At 42.7% G+C, this 24,907-nt stretch overlaps 1 protein-coding gene across 13 annotated transcripts in view; it reads right to left on the bottom strand.

Moving 5' to 3' along the window:
- Positions 1–24,907, bottom strand: part of fbrsl1 (fibrosin-like 1) — a 1,082,194-nt gene that overhangs the window by 711,654 nt on the left and 345,633 nt on the right. For 12 of the 13 annotated variants that reach the window (XM_038805641.1, XM_038805908.1, XM_038805978.1 and 9 more), the window contains one exon: positions 24,538–24,735. In XM_038805641.1, coding sequence (XP_038661569.1) covers positions 24,538–24,735 — 198 coding nt within the window. The remainder of the gene's footprint in view (positions 1–24,537; positions 24,736–24,907) is intronic. The other variant, XM_038805817.1, reaches the window with a different exon arrangement.

Below are 24,907 nucleotides of genomic sequence, written 5' to 3'. Positions count from 1 at the left end.
TTTCTAGCCTGAGGCTCTACATTGGCTTTACAATAGGCTTTGCTGAGGGTAGGAAGTAAGGTGGGGTGATGAATGACAGTCTCCCACTTCTGATCCTATGATTTCTGCTGGAATAAGTATGGATGGGAATGAATAATAATAATCTTTATTATTGTCACAAGTAGGACAGCACGGTAGCGCAGTGGTAGCACTGCAGCCTCTAGATGCCGAGGTCCCAGGTTCGATCGCGGCTCTGGGTCACTGTCCATGTGGAGTTTGCACATTCTCCCCGTGTTTGTGTGGGCTTTGCCCCCACAACCCAAAGATGTGCAGGTTAGGTGGATGGGCCATGCTAAATTACCCCTTAATTGGAAAAATGAATTGGGTATTCTAAATTTATAAAAGAGAAAAAATAAATAAATTTTTGTCACAAGTAGGCTTACACATTAACACTGCAGTGAAGTTACTGTGAAAATCCCCTAGTCGCCACACTCCGGCACCTGTTAGGGTACACAGAGGGAGAATTCAGAATGTCCAATTCACCTAACAAGCATGTCTTTCGGGACTTGTGGGAGTAAAAGCAGAGAACCCGGAGGAAACCCACGCAGGCATGGGGAGAACGTGTAGACTCCGCACAGATAGTGACCCAAAGCAGTAATCAAGCCCGGGTCAAGGCGCTGTGAAACAATAGTGCCAACCACTGTGCTGGGAGACAATCTGGTTTGGGTGTCCGGTTCTCTTCTTTCCTTACCAATCCAACTTTTCATTCTGCTGTTTTGTGAGCAAATAAACAGCAGCGTGAACATGATGAGATTGGTTAAGAATGACCGAGTATTCTGAATGAGCATGCACATTATATTTATCCATATTCAAACCCCATGTCAGTAATTTAGTATGTGCAAATGTTGCATGTATATACACAATGTTCTGCTGGGCACACATTCAGGAAATTGATTACACAGACAAAGCGACTAAAGACAATCAATGTGAAAGACTATAAATGTGAAATCATCAAGAAATAAAACCCCAGTGACTCACTCGTTAGTTTTTGCATAATTTAATCTGCATGAAATATTTAGGCCTGAACATAACATTTAATCATCAGATCAGACTACAGTGTCTACTGAACCATGCCCTTATCCGACAGAATTCTGACACTATTCTTACAGAATTTACCCAATACATCCAAACCCAAACAATCCAGTTGACTCTGTCAGTTATTCACAAGTTAGCACCAAAGATGAAGAAATTTGACGCAGCTGCACAGTAGCATACAGCATGAGATGCTACACGAGTAGCAAATTGACCTTGTGCATCTGCTGTACTGAGTGATAATATCAGCATGGAGTTACACCCACTACTCACCACTCTGCTCCAGTTACGTTGTTAGAGTAGGAAGTAATGGGGCAAAGGTGCTAAATGGAAACCAAGCACTATCCCATTCTTCAGCAGAGGAAGTCACCTAAGGTCACGCTGAAATCATACACAAAGTTGCCAGTAGAATAGCAGCCGAGGTGGAGACCTGGAATAAGGCCAACTACTTATTTTAAGCTGAAAGGAATGGAATGGCACAGGGACACCACTAGAGGAGCCATGTTTCAACAATCAAACAAGAAAGAAATTTAAACATTCAACAATGGCATTCCTAATCAGATACATAGAACAATTTTATGCCCTAGTCAAATCGTCCCTATGAATGTATTGAATCTTGAGATAAGTGCTGCAAGATAATGAACCAACCACTACCAAAATATCATGGCTGGAACAAGATTAAGCTGAAAATAACTAATTTCTATTCATAACAGTTCCAGGAACAAAATACCACTTATTTAATGTTTGAGTGCTGCAGCTCAATGCCTTCCAAATCCACATCATCATTATTGGCACAATGATAACAATTTAAAGTATTCTGCCAAATACCTAAATACAATCCCAGTCAATTAGTAGAATGTCAGAGCTTTCTACAGGGAAGTTGATCCTCTCCGTAGCAATATTTTAGTGTTTTGATGGGCACGCTATGCCAGGCTGCTATGGAAACATCTCTCCCCTCTCTCAACCACATTTGAGCTTTCTTGTACAGCTTGACAGAATCAGTTGATACTAGACTTCCCCACGTTGGTAAAGGCAGTAACAATTAACTGCCAAATATCTGGCCTGGTGACAGTTGGCAAAAAAAAGCACAGAATTAAGTGTGACCGAAACATGTAAAAATGTGGAATTTTCCTGAAGTTAATCAAAATTAATCTATACATTTTCATGAATGTGACATTTTATATTAAATTCAGTTTGGTTCAATTCTCATTATATATCCTTGCATTAAGATTATTAATAATTTCGGGGTTCATGGAGCACATCGGGGGGGGGGGGGGGGATCCATGGAAGTTTGGGAGGCCAAGGGCGAACAAATTTTCGTAGTTCTCCCCCATACACAGGGTGTACTCGCATGTCGATTACTGGTGGATAAGACTCTGCTGGCGGGGGTGGTGGACTCTGGGTATTCGGCGATTGTAGACTTGCAAGTGGACCGGGGAGGGATTGCCTATATTGGAGATTAGACGTGGAATTGTGCAAGCGGGTGACGGCTGCCATTCGGGGCCATGTGGAGCTAAATGGACCAGGAGAGGATTCGGTCGCCATGCTCTGGGAGGCGCTTATGGCAGTGGTCAGGGGGAGTTTATATCGATCCGGGTGCATAGGGATAGGACAGGGCGGGCAGAGATGGCTAGTATTGTGGAGAAGAATTTGCAGGTACACAGGAGGCACTCGGAGACCCTGGAGGCAAGGTTGTTGAAGGAGCGGCAGAAGCTCCAGATGGAGTTTGGGTTGGTGTCCATGGGGAAATCAGTGGGACAGTAACGGAGGGCCAGGGGGGCATTGTATGAATATGGGAAGAGACGAGCAGGATGCTGGCCCATCAATTTAGGAAGCAGAAGTCTGCGGGGGTAGTTATAGGGGGTAAAAACAGGGCAGGTAGGATGGGCAGAGGGAAAACAGCAGGGAAGATGGGGCGGTAGGGTGCTATTTATTTGTGATGGGATTTCCTGTTTGTTCTCTTTTTGATTGTCTTTCATGTATTTTTTTGAAAATAAATTTAGAGTACCCAATTATTTCCCCCCCCCCAATTATGGGGCAATTGAGCGTGGCCAATCCACCTACCCTACACATCTTTGGGTTGTGGGGCTGAGACCCACGCAGACATGGGGAAAATGTGCAAACTCCACACGGACAGTGACCTGCAATGAAGTTACTGTAAAAATCCCAATTCGTCCCTCGAACCTGCTCCATCATTTGATAAGATCATGGCTGATCTGACTATGCATGGAGCTCGACTTTCCTGTCTGCCTTTTATACCCTTTGACTCCCTTGTTGATCAAGAATCTATCTAACTCAACCTTTGAAACATTCACAATGCCTTCACTGCTCTCTGGGTAAAATAATTTCAGACTAACGGCCCACTGAGATTAATAACTCTCTATCCGTCTTAAATGAAATGAAAAAAAATGAAAAATGCTTATTGTCACGAGTAGGCTTCAATTAAGTTACTGTGAAAAGCTCCTAGTCGCCACATTCCGGCACCTGTTCTGGGAGGCTGGTACGGGAATTGCCCAACATGTCCACATCAGATCACTTTTTCAACCCAGGAATCAGTTAAGAGAACTGCTTCTAATGCAATTATATCCTTTCTTAAGTAAGGAGGCCTATACAGTACTCCAGATGTGGTCTCACCTACGCTCTGCACAATTGTAGTAGAACTTTCCAACTTCCGTTCCTTTTGCAATAAACATTCCATTTGCCTTCCTAATCACTTGCTGCACCTGCACACTAACCTTTTGTGATTCATGCATCAGGATACAGAGATTCCTTTGTATCTCAAGAGTTTTGTAATTTTTCTCTATTGCTGTATTGCTCTATCCAGTGCCTATTTTATGTTGATCACCATTTGCTTGGATTTGAAACACCAAGCACATATAACTTTGGTCTTCTTTCAGTGCTACAATGATCTGGAGGGATGGTGCAATATAGTCGGCTCAGAGACCATTTAATAGCTGCTGTGTATAGCTATCTTTCATATTGATGTGCAAGACCTGCACAGTGGAAATGGGAGAGAATGCAGGCCCAGTTGCTCCTCATAATCTCTCCTCATGAGACAACCCGGAGCGCCGAGAAAAACCCTGCTATGTAGCGCCCATCCAGGTAGATGGGGGGCCTCAGCGGGGTACTCCCCGACAAGGATGTACTTAGCCCCGTTTCCTGCACGGAGGGGCTCCGCTTGCCGGAACTCCTCAGTGCAGTGAAAGATCGGGACAACCCTGAACCCCCTGCCCAAGCCCCAATTCATGCATCAGGATACAGAGATTCCCCTCCCACACCCTCAAAGGGCACACCCGAGCCCAATCACCTCCACGCAAAAAATGCCAGCTTCACACCTTGGCATTGCCAACCCGTCACCCTGGCAATGCCTGTCAGCTGGCAGTGTCATTGTGGCAATGCCAGGCTTGCACACAGGTGTCACTGCCAGGGTGCCAGGATGGCCCTGCCAAGGTGCCAGGCTGACACAAGCAGTACCAGGGTAGCACTCTGCCCAGACGACATGAACTTGGGGGCCACCAATCTCCTGGGAGACCCCTATGAGTGCCGTTTCATCTGGTCACCGTTTGTGGAGACCAGTACTGATCGTCACTCGCCTGAAGTCTCCAATGTGAGGGAGTTAGATCCTACGCCTTGGTTAGATCTCAGGAACACTTATTGGAGAGTCGAGCTGTTGCACTCTAATATGCAGATTTGCCAGAAACTGATCCTACCCACAATGGGCGGGATTGACATCGCGATGTCTCGCGAGGTTGCATTAGATCGTGATCCTTCCAAAGAGCACTCTACCTCGGCCCCCGACCCACCCTACCCCATATCAATAAGCCCACTTAATTTTTTGGACACTAAGGAGCTAGGTATCAAGGCCAATCCACCTAACCTGCACATCTTTGGACTGTGGGAGGAAACCCACACAGACACGGGGAAAGTGTACATACTCCACCCTAGGCAGGAATTGAATCCAGACCCCTAGCACTGCGAGGCAGCAGTGTTAATCACAGTGCCACCATGCTGCCATAAAGAGCACGTAAAACTATAGTCAGTCTCTGTGCATTAAGTGTACACTTAAATTCTTTTGCAAAAATGGCCTGAAATAATAAAATATGAATGCAGCTTGCAAACGAGAGATGTCTGAAGTGTATTTTGTTTCAATAATGCAAGAGATGAAGTGATAGAGAAGCAATTCAACACAATTTACCTTTCAAATCAAGGCATCTTGAATTCAGTTCTGTGTGATATTCCGAGTGGCAGAACTGCAATATCGTGTCAATGTTGTAATGATAAAATATTCACTCCGTTAATGGTCATTATCCGGAAAATTACCTTCACAAATAGTTGTACATAAAAAAGCTCTCCTCTCCACTTTAATACTTGCAAGAGAATTTAGTTTTTGAAGAGTTAACATGCCTTTTCTTAAAGAAAAATGATTTAACAGCATTGTGGTTCTGAAAGGACAGGACATCCTTCAGTTTATTAACAGCTTGGGGAAACCAAAAGAAAACTTTGAAAAATGGGTGGCCCAGTGATGCGTGGTTAGCACTGCAGCCTCACAGCGCCGAGGACCCAGGTTCGATCCCGGCCCCGGAACTCTGTCCGTGTGGAGTTTGCACATTCTCTCCATATCTGCGTGGGTCCTAGCCCCCACAACCAAAAGATGTGCAGGGTAGATGGATTGGCCACACTAAATTGCCCCTCAATTGGAAAAAAAAATTGGATACTCCAAATTTAAAAAAAAGAAAACTTTGAGAAACATAGAAACAGGAGGCCATTTAGCCCCTCAAGCCTATTCTACCATTCAGTGAGATCATGGCTGATATACGATCTAACTCCTTTGCCCTGTACTCCTCAAGACATTTGGTTAACAAAACAATGTATCAATCTCAATATGAAATGAACAATCTACCATCAATTGCCATTAAGGAAGAGAGTTCCAAATTTTTATCATTGTCTGTGTAGAGTTGTTTCCTAATCTTACAAGCTCTGACTTTAAGTTTTTAAACTATGCCCTCTAGTCCCAGACACCCCGACTAGTGTAAATAGCATCTCCAAATCTACCTTCTCCATTCCCTTTAATATCTAAAAAAAATAGATTAAATCACCCATAATCTTCCAAATTCCATTGTTTACAATCAGAGTTTGTATAATCTATCTTTGCAATTTAACACATGAAGTCCAGGTATCATTCTGGTAAACCTATGGTGCACTCCCTCCTAGGACAATGTATTTCTTCTTAATGTGGTGCCCCGAACTGTTCACAGTGGTCTGAACCGGGCTTTGTGCAGCTGAAGCATTGCACCTACCCCAGTAGTTCAAAACAAATGCTCACACACTGGTTCTCATCCAGCATACTTCAGAGTGAGCTGGTCAACATAAACATGCTGCTTTGGAAAAGAGCTATGTCAATGTGACTATGCCAAGCAATTCCCTTTTTGTCCTTGAAACCTAGTTTGAAACTTTTGTTAAGGCTATTGGCTTTTAAAATATATAGAGAAGCGACCTAGGAGGAAAGCAAGCAGATTGATCACTAGTCTAGATAGCTGGTTTGTGATGCTGAATGAGGCTAGCAGCGCGGGTTCAATTCCTGTACCAGCTGAGAATTCAGAATTCTCCCTCTGTGTACCCGAACAGGCGCCGGAATGTGACGACTAAGGGCTTTGCACAGTAACTTCATTGCAGTGTTAATGTAAGCCTACTTGTGACAATAAAAAGATTATTATTAGTCGATTGAACAGGAGTCTTAACACTGGAAGACAGAATAAAGTTACAAAGGCCAAGGTCTTCTTTCACTTCCTACATCACCTTTTCTATTTGCACTGAAAACAATTTGCAGATTCAGAGCATCAAATACTCTTGTACTCATAGTTGTGCAAGGAAATTGAGTTTAGTTACAATGAGGCTTAAAAAATACTAAACAATGGGCAGCACGGTGGCCTAGTGGTTAGCACAACCGCCTCACGGCGCTGAGGTCCCAGGTTCGATCCCGGCTCTGGGTCACTGTCTGTGTGGAGTTTGCACATTCTCCCCGTGTCTGCGTGGGTTTCACCCCCACAACCCAAAAATGTGCAGAGTAGGTGAATTGGCCACGCTAAATTGCCCCTTAATTGGAAAAAATAATTGGCTAATCTAAATTTATAACAAAAAAAAAAATACTAAACATTAAACTAAAGGAAATAATTTCTTCGGTGGAATAGAGGGGAACTAAGTAATATATTGTTCAGATGACCATGGCAGCACCCAGATGGAAAAGCCCAAAACAGACTTAAAGAACAATGAAATGAGAGTTCACAGGATGACAAACAACATATCAAAAGCCAGTATGAGTTTTTTTCAAAATCATACAAAAAAGTCCAGAACTGCATAAAGCCAACCAGAAGTGTTGGTCACAAATGAAGTGAATAAGTGAGTGTGGGGGAGTAGGGGCATGGTGGAAGAGTTTGAACAGTATTTTGGCAAGAGTTAGTAAAACCCTTCTGCTACAGCGAGAGAATCAGATTTTAACAGTTTTTAAAGCAACATATGGAATAAACCATGACAGGAGACAGAATTAGAAGCTTTAATTTAGTTGCTGGAAATACAAATGTATTTATTACAATGATTTTAGGTTCCACCTGCTCAGCCACAATGCTCAGGTAAGAGTGTCCATGATTTCCTGCCAGTTCACTGTCAATGTCGTTTAATTGTACATGACAGCAACACAATTTTACTTGTACTCCAATTTCCCTTCTATCACAATCTCAGCTGAGAAAGAGACTCAAAACAAAATTTGTTCTAGCACTGACATTTGTGTCCAGATTTTGGTGGTCAAGCGACTTTGATCTGTTGTGATGCCTGTGGAAACCAATAACATAAATGAACCAAACTTCCCAAATGGCCCCAACAAAAGAAACTAATGGGAAAAAATTCCACTTATTGAGAATTTTACTCTAAAAAAACAGAAATCAACACAAATTTAACAAGAATGAACAAGCAAACTGTATTCAATAGAAACCATAAACTACATTTTAAATAGCAAATAAACAAAAATAGATCTCTCAAATTTATTAACTTGTCCCTTTATCATATGTAGCATTAATCTCCGCCAAAAGGTTCCTCAAAATTCAGTCTTCCATGGGTAGAATTTTAGTGCCTTTATTTATCAAGAGTTGAGCATCTGTCACTGACTTAATTCCACCCAAACTCCACAGGTACAATTTCTACCAAAAGGAACACAGTCCCAGATTCATCTCAGATTTGCTCAGAGAGCCAGTCTTTTTCATCATCTTTTCCAGTTGTACCACAACTTTCTTTCTCAGCTGTCTCACCACACACAGCTCTCCACAGCATGTCTGTACTGTCCAGACCACTGCCTGAAGTTTTACAACTCAGCTTCATGATTTTAGCCCCCAATCAGCTTCCATTTCCTTTGCAACCGGAGGCCACATATTGATTTTTCAGAAATCTGATGTCCCAGCCTGAAATCAAGGGTTACCCACCATGCCACCCCCCACAAAATTTTCCACAAATCTCAAGTATTGGCTTCTTTTTCAGTCAGGGACTGTCTCAAAAGTACAGACTTTCAAACCAGAGTCAGTACAGACAGCTGCAAACTATGGATTTCATCACACATCTTACAAAGGGATTTTTGCTTCCTAAGTGTGCAACATGATCCAAAACAATACAGAAAGATATTCCGACAATTGTTTCCCTGTTGTCCTCCCTGACAAGTTGCTGCTGAGTAGGAAAGATGGCTAACATTGTACCGTGAGGCATGATGGTAAAAGAGGACAATGGCCAACATTGTGCTATGAGGCATGATGGTAAAAGAGGGCAACAGATTTGCCCTCAGTGTGAAAATCTGCCTCTGCAGAATTAATCTTGTGGGAACAAACAAAACAATATCTTGTAACTGGACATTACACTGAGGACTCTTTGTTTTGGAAGAGTGAGAATAAAATTCTCTCAAGGGTCAATGATGCCTTTATATTACTGGATTGTTCATATGAATGAACTATAAGCTACAAGATAAACCCTTATATAATAACAGGGACTTCAGAGATTCAATGGCAATAACCCTGGGATTAACATTCGCAGGACAGGATCCCCGAGTTTGGAAGTTCACAACACACACCGTCCAGAGTGAGACTGGTCAAGTTCTCTCTAGCGAATAGTATTTTTGTTCAAGTTGCAAGTCTTGAAACTTATGCAACTTTTAAAATAAGAACTCTTAGGGAGTTGAATCATAGAATAGAATCATAGAATTTACAGTGCAGAAGGAGGCCACCCAGCCCATCGAGTCTGCACCGGCCCTTACAAAGAGCACCCCACTCACGCCCACGTATCTACCCCATCCCCGAAACTCAGCAACCCCCACTTAATGTTTTTGGACACTAAGGGCAATAGCATGGCCAATACACCTAACCCGCACATCTTTGGACTGTGGGAGGAAACCAGAGCACCCGGAGGAAACCCACGCGGACACGGGGAAAACGTGCAGACTCCGCACAGACAGTGACCCAGCTGGGAATCGAACCTGGGACCCTGGAGCTGTGAAGAAACTGTGCTAACCACTATGCTACCGTGCTGCATTTAAATGTAAACCAGGGGCAGCACTGTGGTGCAGTGGTTAGCACTGCTGCCTCACAGCAGCGAGGACCTGGGTTCAATCCTGGCCCTGGGTCACTATCATTGTGGAGTTTGCACATTCACCCCATGTCAGCGTGGGTCTCACCCCCACAACCCAAAAAGATGTGCAGCACAGGTGAATTTGCCATCCTTTAAAAATCGCCCGTTAATTGGAAAAAAAAGAATTGGGTACTCTAAATTTATAAAGAAGAAAAAGAAAGTAAATCAAACTTGCAGTATCAATTTTTCTGTGTCGTCAGTTCATGTCAGCAGAGGGCGGCAACATATTGCCACCCCAGATGAGACAGGTTTAACTTTACAGTAACTGTTCCAGTCTGGAGATAAACATCTCAATAGCCCAACCTGATCCTGAAATAAGAGGGCAGTAGCCCCACGTTATGGCCAGAATTAACTGGGTGAAGGGAGCATATAAACAAAGGACTGGATAGGCAATTAATTCTGAGGGCATGTTCGAACTACCGACGTTGCAGACAAATTGTTCGAGCAAAAGTGTAAAGTAACTAATGGTTAATAAGCAAAGTTAAGGTCCAATAATCAGCCTTGAGGGGTGTTTAGCAAATCTCAAGTAAGTAGACAAGGACAGACCAGAGAGGAGGTTAATGACACAGGTATCTGGAAAGATGTTTAAAAGGATTAAGGAGAGACACTCTCCTCTCTTCCCCGACCCCCCAAAACAGTCAATTATTGTGTTGATTAACTGAGTTCTAAGAACTGGCTGAGTTGGGATCGTGGGCAGGTGTCAGAAGGGTTGCGGGAGGGCAGTACGGTGGTGCAGTGGGTTAGCCCTGCTGCCTCACAGCGCCGAGGTCCCAGGTTCAATCCCGGCTCTGGGTCACTGTCCGTGTGGAGTTTGCACATTCTCCCCGTGTTTGCGTAGGTTTCGCCCCCACACCCCAAAAATGTGCAGGCTAGGTGGATTGGCCATGCTAAATTACCCCTTAATTGGAAAAAATTAATTGGGTTGCGGAGACAGGATCGAATTGCTGCTCCTTACTGCTAATGCAGAGTTTCCCAACAGCAGCATTCAAAAGCCTGCAGGGAAAATCCCACTTAAAATGTCAATTCAGTCCTCTCCTTAAACAATGAGGACAGATTTCACAGTTAGGAATTCTGGCTTATTGAACCAGATTCATTTTGATCAATTTTGCTCCTTTAATTATTTTGAAGTAGTAATTTCAGGGCACTGTAATTGATTTTGGGGACATGGGAACTGATGGACATACATTATCAGGAAGATCACGATCAAGTGAATGCAACTCAGGGCAAGTGACCATGTGTCAACCACGAAAGGTGAGAACAGAATGGGGATTCATAGCTTAAAATCCTTCCCTAATTGGTGTTCAGCATTTCTGTCCGGAAATGTGATAAAGCCGGCCGCTGATGAGTGAAGGGTGTTTAAGGTGGCATTTGATTAACCTACCAAATTGTCAAAGGGAGGCAACTTCTGATTTGAAGGACAGGATTGGAAAGATCATAACTATCGTAGTTGATCGATTTACTTGCCTATTGATTAAGGGAGTGAGTCACCAACTCTCATTAAATGATCGAGATGAAATTGCACATGAAAAATGAAAATCGCTTATTGTCACGGGTAGGCTGCAATGAAGTTACTGTGAAAAGCCCCTAGTCGCCACATTCCGGCGCCTGTCCGGGGAGGCTGGTACGGGAATTGAACCGTGCTGCTGGCCCGCTTGGACTGCTTTAAAAGCCAGCGATTTAGCCAAGTGAGCTAAACCAGCCCCACATTGGCTCGGAGGCAAATTTATATGGTCCTATCCGAAATTCTGTTTTAATTGCTGAATACAATTGAGCATTGGAACTGTTTAGAAAGATCTACAAATGGGATTCAGACTGTTCTGTGATTCTGCACATGTTTTAAATCCCTTCACACCACTGACCACAGCACCTGTCATTCCCTTCTCTCTCTATTTTAATTAAATGCTTGCCCTCTTGTGCTGATTTCAAGTGCCGTGAAGGCGAATGTATTCAATCACACAACTCAGACAGCTAACATAACTCTCAGTGGTTTCAACACTTTGAATATGGAAGACCTTTATCGCTGAGAAAGGGGAGTCAGAATGACTGAATAAGAATGTGCCTTTACTTTCTCTTACCCTTCATTTTAGCTTTGAGCAGTGTTTTCAAGTTCAGTGATAAAAAATAAATGGCTAAACTTTTCAGATCAATGGCCTTCCATCATAGCCATCAAGTGCTGCCTGATCTCTTGACTATTTCCAGTATTGTCGGTTTTAAATTCAGGTACTTCACATTCTGGGGGTCCGTTAGCTCAATTATCCTGTCCTCACTCAATGTTGACATAAGTTCAACGCACCAGGGGCTACTAGTTAGTGATTAAGAACAGGAAAACTAGATGATTTTCTTTCTCCCCCTTGTCTGGGGAAAGGAAGCTTTAGTATCCCAACCATTGCCTAGACTCAGGAAAAACTGGGGAAGCAAACAGGACGTGGATTTCGAAGGTCAGCCGGCATGGGTCCTGAAGGTTGGCCTGTTGACAAAAGTGGGTCCCGGAAAAAAAAGTTTGACAAACACTGATCTAAACCATAAATGGCCCAAGTGGGAAAGATTTAAGGATCTGGGACCCGTCAGACAGAGACAGTGGGAAGAGGCCCACTCAGAGTTAAGAAAACATGCGTTTAAATGTGAGACAGCTATAGCAATGCTTAGTTGCATGCGAGAGTTAAAATAAATTTACAACATGATAAAGAAACAGAGATAGAAAATTTAAAACAAGAGTTGAAAGCTGTAAAATCACATTTACTTAGAGGTGCAAAAGAATCCGATGAATTGGTATATATAAGCAATTTCCAGGTGGAAACGGAGACCGTTTACCAGGAAAAGGAGCGAGCTGTTAGTGAACGAAGCTCAACGCAGAGAGAGTTAAAAAGTTGAGATGTGTTAATTTACAAGCAACGGTAAAGGCATTGTATCAAATGAAAACCTTTCAACATCAAACCACTGACCACAGATGTCAGCATTAGATAGATAAGCTAAAGTCGCAATTCTAGATCTGGACAGATTTGATGTGCACCTTTGGAGCTGTAGAATCAAAGAATAAGGAGGAAGGTGCGGTAGATTGGGGTGAACTGCGTGAAGCCGTACAAGAGTACAGTGATCAGGAGGAAGTTGAGAGGCCTGGCTCCTCTCTTCCTTGGGCTGAACATCCCAGCCCCACCGCTCCGCAACCGATTCCCATGAACCCCATCACAACAACACAGACCAGGGACATGGAGTATGGCATGCCAAATACAGTGGGCCAGTTAGCAGAAAAAGTAAGAAGAAAAACCCGGTGTATGAATCATTGGCAGTTCTTCACAAGGTTTTAAATTACAGCCATCAATGAAGGGCTCTCCACGGTTTAGATACAGATATGGAGAGGAAGTCTTGTTGATGTGTTTAGGTTCAGTTGTTCGCTCAGTCTTACCAGACCTAGGGAACACTCGAGGAAAACGGCCATAGTAACGGCTGTGGGATACCCGGTTGATGGCCTGAATAAGAGCAGGCAAAGGAAAGGAGAACTTTACAAGTCATTTGCTAACCTCCTGTGGACACTAATGCTCCAATTCTGCGTCCCAGTTAAGCGAACCAGCACACCTATCTTTCTCACAGACAATCCCAGTTACGAAGGCGAACAGCACATGTCAGGTCTTGACAGCAAATGATCCCAAGGGACCGTTTGTGTGAAAAGAAAATGGGGAAAGCTTGAGTCACAAAGGCCTGGAAGGCACGGGCCACCGCGCATCCCCAGCCTTAAAAAATGTTGTCGAGGCAGATGAGCATTTGAAACTAATCAATGATGGAGAGTTTCCAACATCTTTAACAAATGGAAAGCTAACAGAGATAGAAGACGGTCTCAACCTTAACAATGGCAGATATGTGGTGTCGTCCCAGGATCGGAACCAGGTAATCAATTATTGTCACGGAGTACAGGGATACCAAGGTGTGAATACAACTACGGAAAGAATTAAAAGTTTATGTTGGTGGCCCGAAGTAGATGGAAATGTAAAGCATTATGTGGAGAGTTGTCTGATTTGTGCTCAAAATAATCCAGACCACTATGCTGAGAAAGGAGAACTGAGACACAACAGGCGGGTAATTGGGCCATGGACAAATTTTCAAATAAACTATGTGGGCCCCTTGCCACTATGTAAGGGGGGTTACATTTTGGTCATTATTGATACCTTTAGTGGCAACATGATGGCGCAGTGGTTGGCACTCCTGCCTCATGACGCCGAGATCCCAGATTCAATCCCGGCCCTGGGCCACTGTCCGTGTGGAGTTTGCATATTCTCCCCATGTTTGTATGGGTTTCGCCCCCACTACCCAAAGATGTGCAGATGGTGGATCGGCCACGCTAAGTTGCCCCTTAATTGGAAAAAATGAATTGGGTATTCTAAATTTATAATAGAAAATGATTTATACCTTTAATAAATGGATTGAAGCATTCTCTGCTAGGACAAACAACAAAAGTATCAGCCAATGTGCTGGTACACCGGGTGTTCACTAAATGGGGTCTCCCCCATATCATGGGAACTAATTTCACCGCTCAGGTAATGCAGAACGTAATGATCTGAAACAGAAATTCCACTGAGCCTATCCTCCACGATACAGCAGTACTGTGGAAAGAACAAAACTAACTTTGAAAAACATGATTCGGAAAACCGTCCAACAAAATAACTACTTGGAATGCAGTTCTGCTCTTTGTCCTAAGGATATATTAAAGTGCTGTATCCAGTTCAACAGGTTTTATACCCCATGTCCTGAAGACGGCACGCCCAATGACAGGAGTGGATCCCTTGTGGGATCAGATTTGTCAGCAGAACTGACAGCTGTCAGCCATGGAAAGGCCACACAACAATTGATGGACAATATTCAAGCCCCCCATCTGGCTGCTGCAGTTAAAATGGGTCAGGAAAGAAAGGATAGCGAAACATATTTTGATGGGAAGGAGTGGAGTAGGGGATTGTCCTGGGGGTCAGCTCACCGTCCAATTAAGGAAGGTGGGGTAGGCTCTTGAATCAGAGGCCTTCCAGCTTGAAAGGAGCAACTGGTTTCAATAGATCTTACGATGTGACGGAGCCGCCCCCTCTCCAACTTTTCTGCTCTCACTTAAGATTGACAGTGATGTAGCAAGTCAAGGGTGACTGATTGGGCATGGAACCAAAAGACAGATCGACCAGCTGCATGAAACTTTTCTTTCAGCAGCCAATTTCAATTTGTAACCGACAGAAGATTGGATGCATTGCATCCAGTTGGCACAGCAGAACGGAAAGAAGTTGCAGAAAAATAACATCAAACAGGGGGCAGGCAAGGAGATGAGAACAGTTTAGCTACTGAAAATATCATTGCATGGCTCTCTGAATTGTGATCACTCACTTCCTCATTAGGACAAAGCACTATTAATGGCAACTTGCAGTAGCTTATTTTTAATTCCTTTTGTACAAGAATTTATTTGTAAGTATTTCTCAAATTGTCGAGAGGGCGCAAGGCATCATCATCCAATAATTATTTTTCTGCGCTTCCATAAAGTAAGTTGCATTATTGAAATGTTAGTCATAGCACTTCAATTCCTTTGCTCAGAAGACAGTTTAACTGAACCTCACAGATGACAACTAACTGTTTCTCTCCTATTTTTTTGAAAATTTTAAAATTGGCTTTTCTCATATTTATAAACAGAACTGTTTCTCTCCCGATTGTTGTGTTCTGCTGCTTCGGATAACCGGCTGCTACTTGAAATGAAATGAAATGAAATGAAATGAAAATCGCTTATTGTCACAAGTAGGCTTCAAATGAAGTTACTGTGAAAAGTCGCCACATTCCGGCGCCTGTTCGGGGAGGCTGGTACGGGAATTGAACCGTCCTGCTGGCCTGCCTTTGTCTGCTTTCAAAGCTAGCGATTTCGCCTTGTGCTAATGCAGTCTTAACTAAAGGATGCTCCAGACTCTGAAATGTGTTCAACGTGTTTATTGAACTATTAACACAGTTCTCAAATGAGTTTGACTCTCTGCTAATCTAACTGTAGTAACTCAGTTTAACTGTACCAGCTTGCTCTAAGCCACGTGCTGTGGTGTGATGCTGCTGATCAACCCTGTCTAACTCTCTAGATGTCTGTCTGTGGGGTCACCTCCAGTCCACACTATCCACAGTCCAATGGTGGGTTTACTGGGCTTAAATGGGGTGTTAATTCAAGGGCCTCACAGCTCCAGGGACCCGGCTTCAATTCCAGCCTCGGGTGACTGCCTGTGTGGAGTTTGCACTTTCTCCCCGTGTCTGCGTGGGTTTCCTCCGGGTGCTCTGGTTTCCTCCCACAGTCCAAAGATGTGCAGGTTGGGTGGATGGGCCAAGCTAAATTGCCTCTTAGTGGCCAACGGTTAGGTGGGGTTACTGGGCTTTAGTAGAGTGTTCTTTCAAGAGCCGGTGTAGACTCAATGGGCCCAATGGCCTCCTTCTGCACTGTAAATTCTATGATTAACGTTCTCAGATCAGCTGGATTGTCAAGGCAGGTAACCTCTCAAAGGCAGCTGCACCCGGAAGGCAAGGTCTGACCCCAACACTCCCCAGCCGCCATTAAAGCATATCGTCTCGACTCAAGTGTTGAAACATTGACCAACACGACACAGCACATAGTAAAAGCCATGTTAACTGGAAAAAGACATTTAAAAAAGAGATATGCACAAGGATAAAAATAAAGATTAAAGCAGTGACGGAACACGCAAAACCTCAACCCCTCCTGTGCTCACGTCACGTAATTCCTGAATTTTGGAAAATTTATATCAATGCATCTACTACCTTATTAGCCACCTCTTTTAAGATCCTAGGTTTAAATCCAAGTCCATTTTGACCCAGAGACCTGTCAGCATGTAGCTCCACCAGTTTTCTCAGTACTGCTTCCTTAATCATTGCAATTTCACCAGGTTCCTCCAGACCCTCTACCTCCAGATTTAGAACAAAGAAAAATACAGCACATGAACAGGTCCTTTGGCCCTCCAAGCCTGCACCAACCATGGTACCTGCCTAAACCGTATGCACTTATGGAGTCCGTATCCTTCCATTCCCACCCTATTCATAAATTTGTCTAGATGCCTCTTAAATGCCACTATCATACCTGCTTCACCACCCCACCAGGCAGCATATTCCATATATTTACCACCCTCTTGTGCAAAAAACAAACTTGCCTCGCACATCTGTTCTAAACTTTTTGACTCTCCTACCCTAGGAAAGAGCATCTGACTCCACTCTGTCCATGCCACTCAAATCTTGTAGACCTCTATCAGGTCGCCTCTCAACCTCCGTTGTTCCAGTGAGAACAGACCGAGTTTATCTAACCTCTCCTCATAGCTAATGCCCTCAATACCAGGCAACATCCTAGTAAACCGCTTCCGTACCCACTCCAAAGCATCCACATCCTTCTGGTCGCGTTCGGTACACAATATTCGGAAAGACCAAGGAACTGATCATGGACTTCAGGAAGCGCAGTACACCCCCCCCCCCCCCCCAACAATCTGCATTAATGGCTCCGAAGCAGAGATGGTCGATAGCTTTAGGTTTATGGGGGTCACCATCAATGTTCTGTCCTGATCCACTCACGTTGTGCAACAGTCAAGAAAGCCCAACAACATCTCTACTTCCTACAGAAGATAAAGAAATTCCGCATGTCTGCATCGACTTTCACAAATTTCTACAGATGTGCCATAGAAGCATCCTATCCGGACGCATCACAGCCTGGTATGGCAACTGTTTGGTCCAAGATCGCAAGAAACTGCAGAGTGTGGTGAACTCAGCCCAACGCATCACACAAGCTTGCCACCCCCACATTGATTCTGTCTACACCTCCCGCTGCCTCAGGAAGGCAGACAGCATTATCAGAGACCTCTCCCACCCAGGCCTTGCCTTCTTCCAGACGCTTCCATCAGGCCGAAGATGCAGAAGTCTGAAGACCCACACATCCAGGTATAGGAACAGCTTCTTCCCCATAGCTACTCGACTCCTCAACGACTCTCTCTCAGACTGATCTGTTCCCTGTAAGAACACTATTCAAGACGTCCAATGCTGCTCTTGCTCATGTATTTGCTTTGTTTGGCCCCTTGTTCCGCACTGTAACCAATCACTGTTTGTCGACGTACCATTTGTCAATGTGCTCTGTCGATTCTTTTTTTGTCTACTATGTACGTAGTGTATATGTTCCCTTGGCCGCAGAAAAATACTTTCCACTGTACTTCGGTACGTGACAATAAATCAAACCAAATCAATATTCCAAATGAACCCTAACTAAGGTCCTGTACAGCTGCAACATTACTTGCCAATTTTTATATTCAATGTCCCGACCAATGAAGGCCAGCATGCCATATGCCTTCTTGACCACCTTGTCCACATGCGTTGCCACTTTCAGTGATCGGTGGACATGCATGCCCAGATCTCTCTGTCAGTATTTTCAAAAGTTCTACCGTTTATTGTGTAATTCCTACATGCATTGGACCTTCTAAAGTGTATTACCTCACACTTGTCCATATTAAACTCCATCTGCCACTTCTCTGCCCATGACTCCAACCAGTTTATATCCTGCTGTATTATCGGACAATCCTCCTCACTATCTGCAACTCCACCAATTTTTGTGCGAACTTACTAATCAGACCAGCTACAGACCTGTTAGTCACAGCCTTCCATTCAGAAAAACACTCTTCTACTGCTACCCTCTGTCTTCTGTACCCAAGCCAGTTCGGTATCCAAGTTCCCAGCTCTCTGATCCCATGTGACTTCCCCTTTTGTCCACCATGAGGTACTATTATTGGGATGTATTTTGTTTCCTGTATAGTGAAGAGAGAAGCAAAATAGCATTTGAGGGAGAAGGAAAAAAAGGCTTATTATGTAGATTTTGATGAGGAAAGATGGAAGGGGACGCAAGCAGAGCATAAGCACTGGCATGGACTGGCTAGGCTGAATAGCCTGTTTCTGTGTCATTGGTTTTATGTAATCCTATGTAGATTTACATACATCCTGTGTCATCAGGAAAGTGCTAGGAAGTAGCAGAGAAACGTTGCATAATTGCAAATCAATTTGCATATATTGAACAGTATTATTCTAATAAAAGCTTATCTAACACCTTTTAAAGAACCAGAATACCTTGTATTCTTTAAAAAAAGACACATCCCTCATGACTTATTTTTAGTCTTCACTTGACATCTCTCAAAGCAGGAGTGTTCCACGGGAATGGTAATCCCACTGGCCACTTAACCCAGTGACATATTATTGACTTTTTAATGTCAAGAGCAAATATTGGTCGCTAATTCCTACAAATAATTACAGGCGAACCTGAACTTCCCCGTACCACATATACACACAATTGTGCTGCATGAAACATGGGCATTAAATAGGAACAAAGCCACAAAGAGAAAAGTTACATTTTTGTTACCACACCTCAACACGAGTTCAGGTAACGCAACATTCATGGGTTCAAACCTTGGTTCCTTTTTCTGTGCTTCTGAACCACATTTTCCAATTAAGCTGCTACTGGGAGCCAAGAAGGGTATATTTCTGAAGTAAAGTAAAATAATTTAGAATGAAATGATGCCTACATTTCATAAATGTCAGGGTGCCATCGACTAACAAAATCTGGGTTTACTTACTTACACATCTGAGTTTACAATTATCATTGTCATAATGTCATAGAGAGGATGCTAGCAGAGACCATGTTTCTTTTGGTCTCGGATTGAAGATACGGCAGTAACCAGGGCATTGTTGTGACTTCAAGCTGCTCTGTTCAAAAGGTACTACCAATAATATACTGCCTTCTTGCCTTATCATGGGAAGTGAAAGATCTTTAAAGAAGGGTTCAAAAGTGAAAGGAGTCTGACCAGCACAGGGGAGAGAACTGATATGATTGTCAACTCCATGCACAAATTTATGTTTCCATCATAATGTCATTGATGAGGCCTTGCAAGCCATCCTGACATGGAAATACTGTATCAAAGTTACCACAATACACACAAAAGTGCACACATAATCAACAACAACAAAAGAGGCCTTCACTTACATGATAGACATTATTCACCAGTGGGTTACAAGTCGATATTTTCAAGTACTTCAAGCTAGTTACTTCTGTAAATGGTCTTTGGATATTCTGCATGTGTGCTCGCACTTTTCAATATCTAATTACAAGATACCGTCACTAGGGGTGTAACAATAGCACGCCTTGTGGTTGGAATTGAATATTGCGTCTTTGTTATTTCCCAATCTTTTGAGAAATGCTCATTGAGATCAGGGACAAATCATTAAGCTGTTTTATTTCTGAGAAAGCAAGGGACCATGGAGAGATCAAAGAAAATTGCACATAGCTCAATCACACTTCTCTCTTCAAAAACATTGGAATAAACAAAAATCCCAACTTCTTGGTTTTTGCCTCACTGTCCTTTCAGGCTACATCTAACTGTAAAATCTGGTGTGTGTTTTTAGATACAAAAGCACAATCTGGTGGATTTGTTAATTTCTGCATTTTAGATTCTAAGTTCAAATCAAGGGATGTGCTTCATAAACTTCTGTTCTTAATCACTTCGCCCCCATATATCGCCTTGCTTTGTTACCTGCCATCCCAAGAGACAGTGGGGTGGCTGGTGTTCCCAATATCTTCATTACCAATGAGATACTAGCTGACCTGTCAACCAAACCATCTATCTCCCTCCCAAAAGCATATCCTCCGCAGGCATCTCTTGCTGTGCCACATGGTGAATAGAATCAAACTGTATCACAATGGCGACCTGTGACAAGATGATAAACTGCATAACTTCATTGATCATCATGGCTTCAATACACATTTCTCCAATGATGGAAAAGCGTGGCTTTTCTTTTTAAACCTGTTTAAATTCTCAGTTTTCAACCACAAATATTAGACATATATTTATTTCAAAATCCTTGCCACAACAAAGTAAATTGATCGAAATTACTAAAACATGACTAAGCGTTGCTACATGGGAATGTTATTCTTCAATGAATTTTAAAACTGGTTCAATATGAATAAAAACTAGAACATTTCACAACTCTGATTGGCCATCATAAAATGCACTGAACATTTTAGAAATACTTTGTGTGTGTGTGTGATGGAGCAAAGGTGAAGAAGGAAATATACTTGCTCTGCGTTTAGTCTATTTAACTTGTATAATCACATACTGTCAAGTGTACAATTCAACATAACTCCCAAGTGTGACCCTGTACACCAACATAACTTCCAAGTATTTGGCAACTGTCCTGTACCACACTGTCAGACTTTCGAAGTGAACACAAAGCAGCATTAAAGCACTTTGGCACGAAGGACCAAATTGTTTTGCTTACCAAAGACTGAAGCTTAAAAACAGTCAAGTTGGCATTATAAAACTCACGAAGCAGGCATGATTTACCAATTACTGGTGCATTTCTAAAGAATCTTTAAAGAATAGCACTTCCTGAAGATGTCCACTTCTATATCAAGTTACTCAAAAATATACCAAAGCACACTCTCATTCTACAGCAACAGTGCATTACTTCAGATGCAAAAAGAGCTATGCCAAAAAGGAATGATCCCTCACTTGGTTTCCACTGTATGTTACCTTGAAAGATCAAATGTCATGGAACAATCAAGTACACAGCAGTCCATGGAAAGGATAATTTGCATATGTCCATGCTGCAAGTTTTATTTCTACAACTGAACTTCACAGTAAGAAATATAAACCAGAATCCAGACCAGTAAATGCATCAATGTGCAACAAAGCCATACAACCACAAGGTATCTTAGCTTTGATTTTTAGTTTGTACTGAGCTAAGATCACAGTTTTTAAGAGTACCTGAACTGACTTAAGATGCTCTGATTTTTTTGGGGGGAGTCAGGCGAGTCCTCGCTCATCTCAAGAGTCTGAGGGTGGGCATAGCCTTCCTAAAGGAGACACCCCTAAGGGGACAGAACCGGCTGCGAGTAAGGAAAGGGCTGGGTGGGACAAGCATTTCATGCATGCTTCGACATTAGGGCAAGGTGGGGTGGTCATACTAGTAACCAGGGTAGTTTCATTCACGGCAATGGGCACAGTGACGGACCAAGAAGGGTGATTCATTATGGTCAGCGGGACCCTGGGAAGGGCCCCAGTAGTCTTGGTAAATATATACACCCCTAAACTGGGACGACGCAGAGTTCATCAAAAAAACAATGGCCGAAATCCCTGCCCTAGACACCCACCGACTCATCATGGGAGGCAATTTTAACTGTGCTGGACCCAACAATGGACAGATCCAAACCCAGAGTGAGAGCCCATAACAGGAATGGCTCGAGAGCAGACGGCGAGGATGGACCTATGAAAATTCAACCACCCGAGAGTTAAAGAATTCTTTTATTTATTTTATTCATTTATGGGATGTGGGCATCGCTTGTTAGGCCAGCATTTATTGCGAATCCTTCAGAAAGTGGTGGTGAGTTGCCTTCTTGAACCGCTGCAGTCCTTCAGGTGTAGATACACCCACTGCACTGTTAGGGAGGGAGTGCCAGGATTTTGCCCCAGCGACATATTTCCAAGCCAGGGTGGTGAGTGACTTGGAAGGGTTCCCAAACGGTAGAGGTCGTGGGTTTGGAAGGTGCTGCCGAAGGAACCTTTGTGAGTTACTGCAATGCGTCTTGTAGATGGTACACACGGCTGCCACTGTTCGAAAGTGGTGAGACCACACGTGGAGCGGTGTGTGCCGTTTTGGTCTCATTACCCAAGAAGGGATATACTTGCCACAGAGGGCGTGCGTTCACCAGACTGATTCTGGAGATGGCAGAATTGTCAAACGAGAAGAGATAGGGTCACCTTGGCCTGTGTTCTCTGGAGTTTAGAAGACTGAGAGGGGATCTCATTGAAATGCATAAAATTCTGACAGGGCTGATAACCTCTTCACTCCGAGGGTGGTGAACCTGTTGAACTTTCTACCACAGAAAGCTGTGGAGGCCAAGTAACTGAACATATTTAAGAAGTAAATAGATTGTGAGACTATGGAGAGCGGGTGTATGTCATTGACATAGAGATTCTTGCCAGGATCATATGGAATGAAGGAGCAGACTCAAAGAGCCAAATGGCCTACTCCTGCTCCTATTTTCTATATTTCTATTCTGTCCTATTGATCATATCAATTTTCCCTCTTTTCACCTAATCCTTTCTCTTTTTGTGCAACTCCAAAAAAATTCACTTCCCTTACTGTTTCTTGTCTATGGTTTTCCCAACAAATTTGAAAGTGCCAAATTAAAAAGTTTTCATTTGCTGAGAAACAGGCTAACTGAAATCGTGGAACCTAAAAAAACGATTCATTTGCAACACAGATGTAAGCCAGATTAATTTATAGATCAGTAAAAAAAAAAGTCAAACAAAGAGGCCTTGTCAAATTAATAAAATTGTGTGTCTCCTGGACCAAGACAAGCACCTAAGCAAACTAAGGTGAAAACCAGAGCAGATTAATTCTATAAATGTGATTGATCTGCTGAAGTAGTTCCTCATAGGAATGAATATAAATTCCAAACTAATCCAATACACATTCCAATACCCATTGTTTAAAATATAAACAAATCAATCAACTTCAGCCAATAATCTGTTTGGAATTTAACACAATTGTTACACATGCCTAAATTGCCACTTGGCCAGCGTTGTGCTCTTCTGAGTATATGCCATTTTACACAGCATACTATCTAGCTGAAACTAAAGTCAAGTATCTGCAGAGGTATAACTTGTATTATTTTTAAAGAGCTGTCACATTGGATAGGCCTTCATTTGTCTTGTTAGAGCTCAGGGAGAAGGATGTCACTTATTCCTCTTTAATGGTCACAGGGAAGAACATGACTTGATATTACGGTTCATGAAAAGCAAGAATTTACCATGTTCTCAAAGCCAAGATTTTGATTGAAACATTGAGTCTTGTACTTGCTTAAACCTACATCACTCTTAGTATCTTAATAGTATTTAACAATTATAAACTACTCAGTAAGTCAGTTCAAATCTTGATGTAAATGCGATTTGATTCGGAATCTCCAGTTGAATGTTTACTCTAACTTCTAAAGCTCACAAGAATATGTTGACAAGGAAGTTCTGATAATTTGCTTATCTGGTTTGTGCATTACACTTCCAGTGTGGTTTTCCGTCAATTTCCTGCCATATGCTGCCCCAAATTAACACAAAGAAATTTGTGAAATGAATGTGAAGCTGCTAAAACAGCCATGTTTTGCCATCGAAGTAATACATTTTCATTAAAATAGGGGATCAGGCGGACAGTATATTCTGCCAAAGGAAAAATACAGCAAAAGAAAAGTATAAATCAAACAGCATTTAATCATAGAGCAGCAACAACAACAACAATCAGCACTGGCTATAATTCAAAAATATCAAATGCTTAAGCAAGATAATCATTGCCTCGAGTTCCTTGCCTTATTATATTCCATCTCAGAAAATGCAGTTTCTTTATGTAAATGTCTCTTACAATGGTCACTGAACACAGGTTACTAAGTCATTATGGGCAATTCACATCCACTGAAACTTGGCTGATTTATCTGGGAACAGTTCAAATTTTCACACGTCACCAATGGCATCACTTTTAATGGATTAGGCATGTCTCAGGATCTCACGGGATGGAATCAGAACACAACAAAGCAAAATTGGCTAATATTTGTACTGAGCTGGTCCCTCATTACAATGGGAATAATATACTGTATTAAATGCAAGTTCAGAAGTATAAACAAAAGTATATTAAAATCCTGTGATGAAGATCCCATATCCTTATACAAACTCTGTTGCCAAAACCAGTTCCATCTCATAGTTACATATACAAGTGAAAGAGGTATACTTCACAGACCTGTGTAGAGTTCTTCAGTGGAACTTTCTTCTTTGTTCGATCCCTTCCCTGATCTCGTCCTCTGTTAAAGGTATTTCCATTCTCATGCCCATTTTCATTTGGCTCTGCCAGCATGCCATTTGCCACCTGCCGTGGTTTCTTCCCGACTTGCTTCTCCCACTTTTCATTTCGTTCTTGTGGTCTAAGTGCAAGGTCCTTCTGAAGAAATTAAAGATTAAGTAATTAAGAAAATAAATCAAAGAACTCTTTCTTGCAGTTATTAAATCATAATGTAGGGGTGTGTCCCCCATTTCATAGAATTTACAGTGCAGAAGTAGGCCTTTCGGCCCATCAAGTCTGCATCGGCTCTTGGAAAGAGCACCCTACCCAA

This window comes from Scyliorhinus canicula, chromosome 1 (assembly GCF_902713615.1).
Source record: "Scyliorhinus canicula chromosome 1, sScyCan1.1, whole genome shotgun sequence".
Classification (NCBI taxonomy): Eukaryota; Metazoa; Chordata; class Chondrichthyes; order Carcharhiniformes; family Scyliorhinidae; genus Scyliorhinus; species Scyliorhinus canicula.
This window is presented reverse-complemented; position numbering and strand designations above follow the sequence as displayed.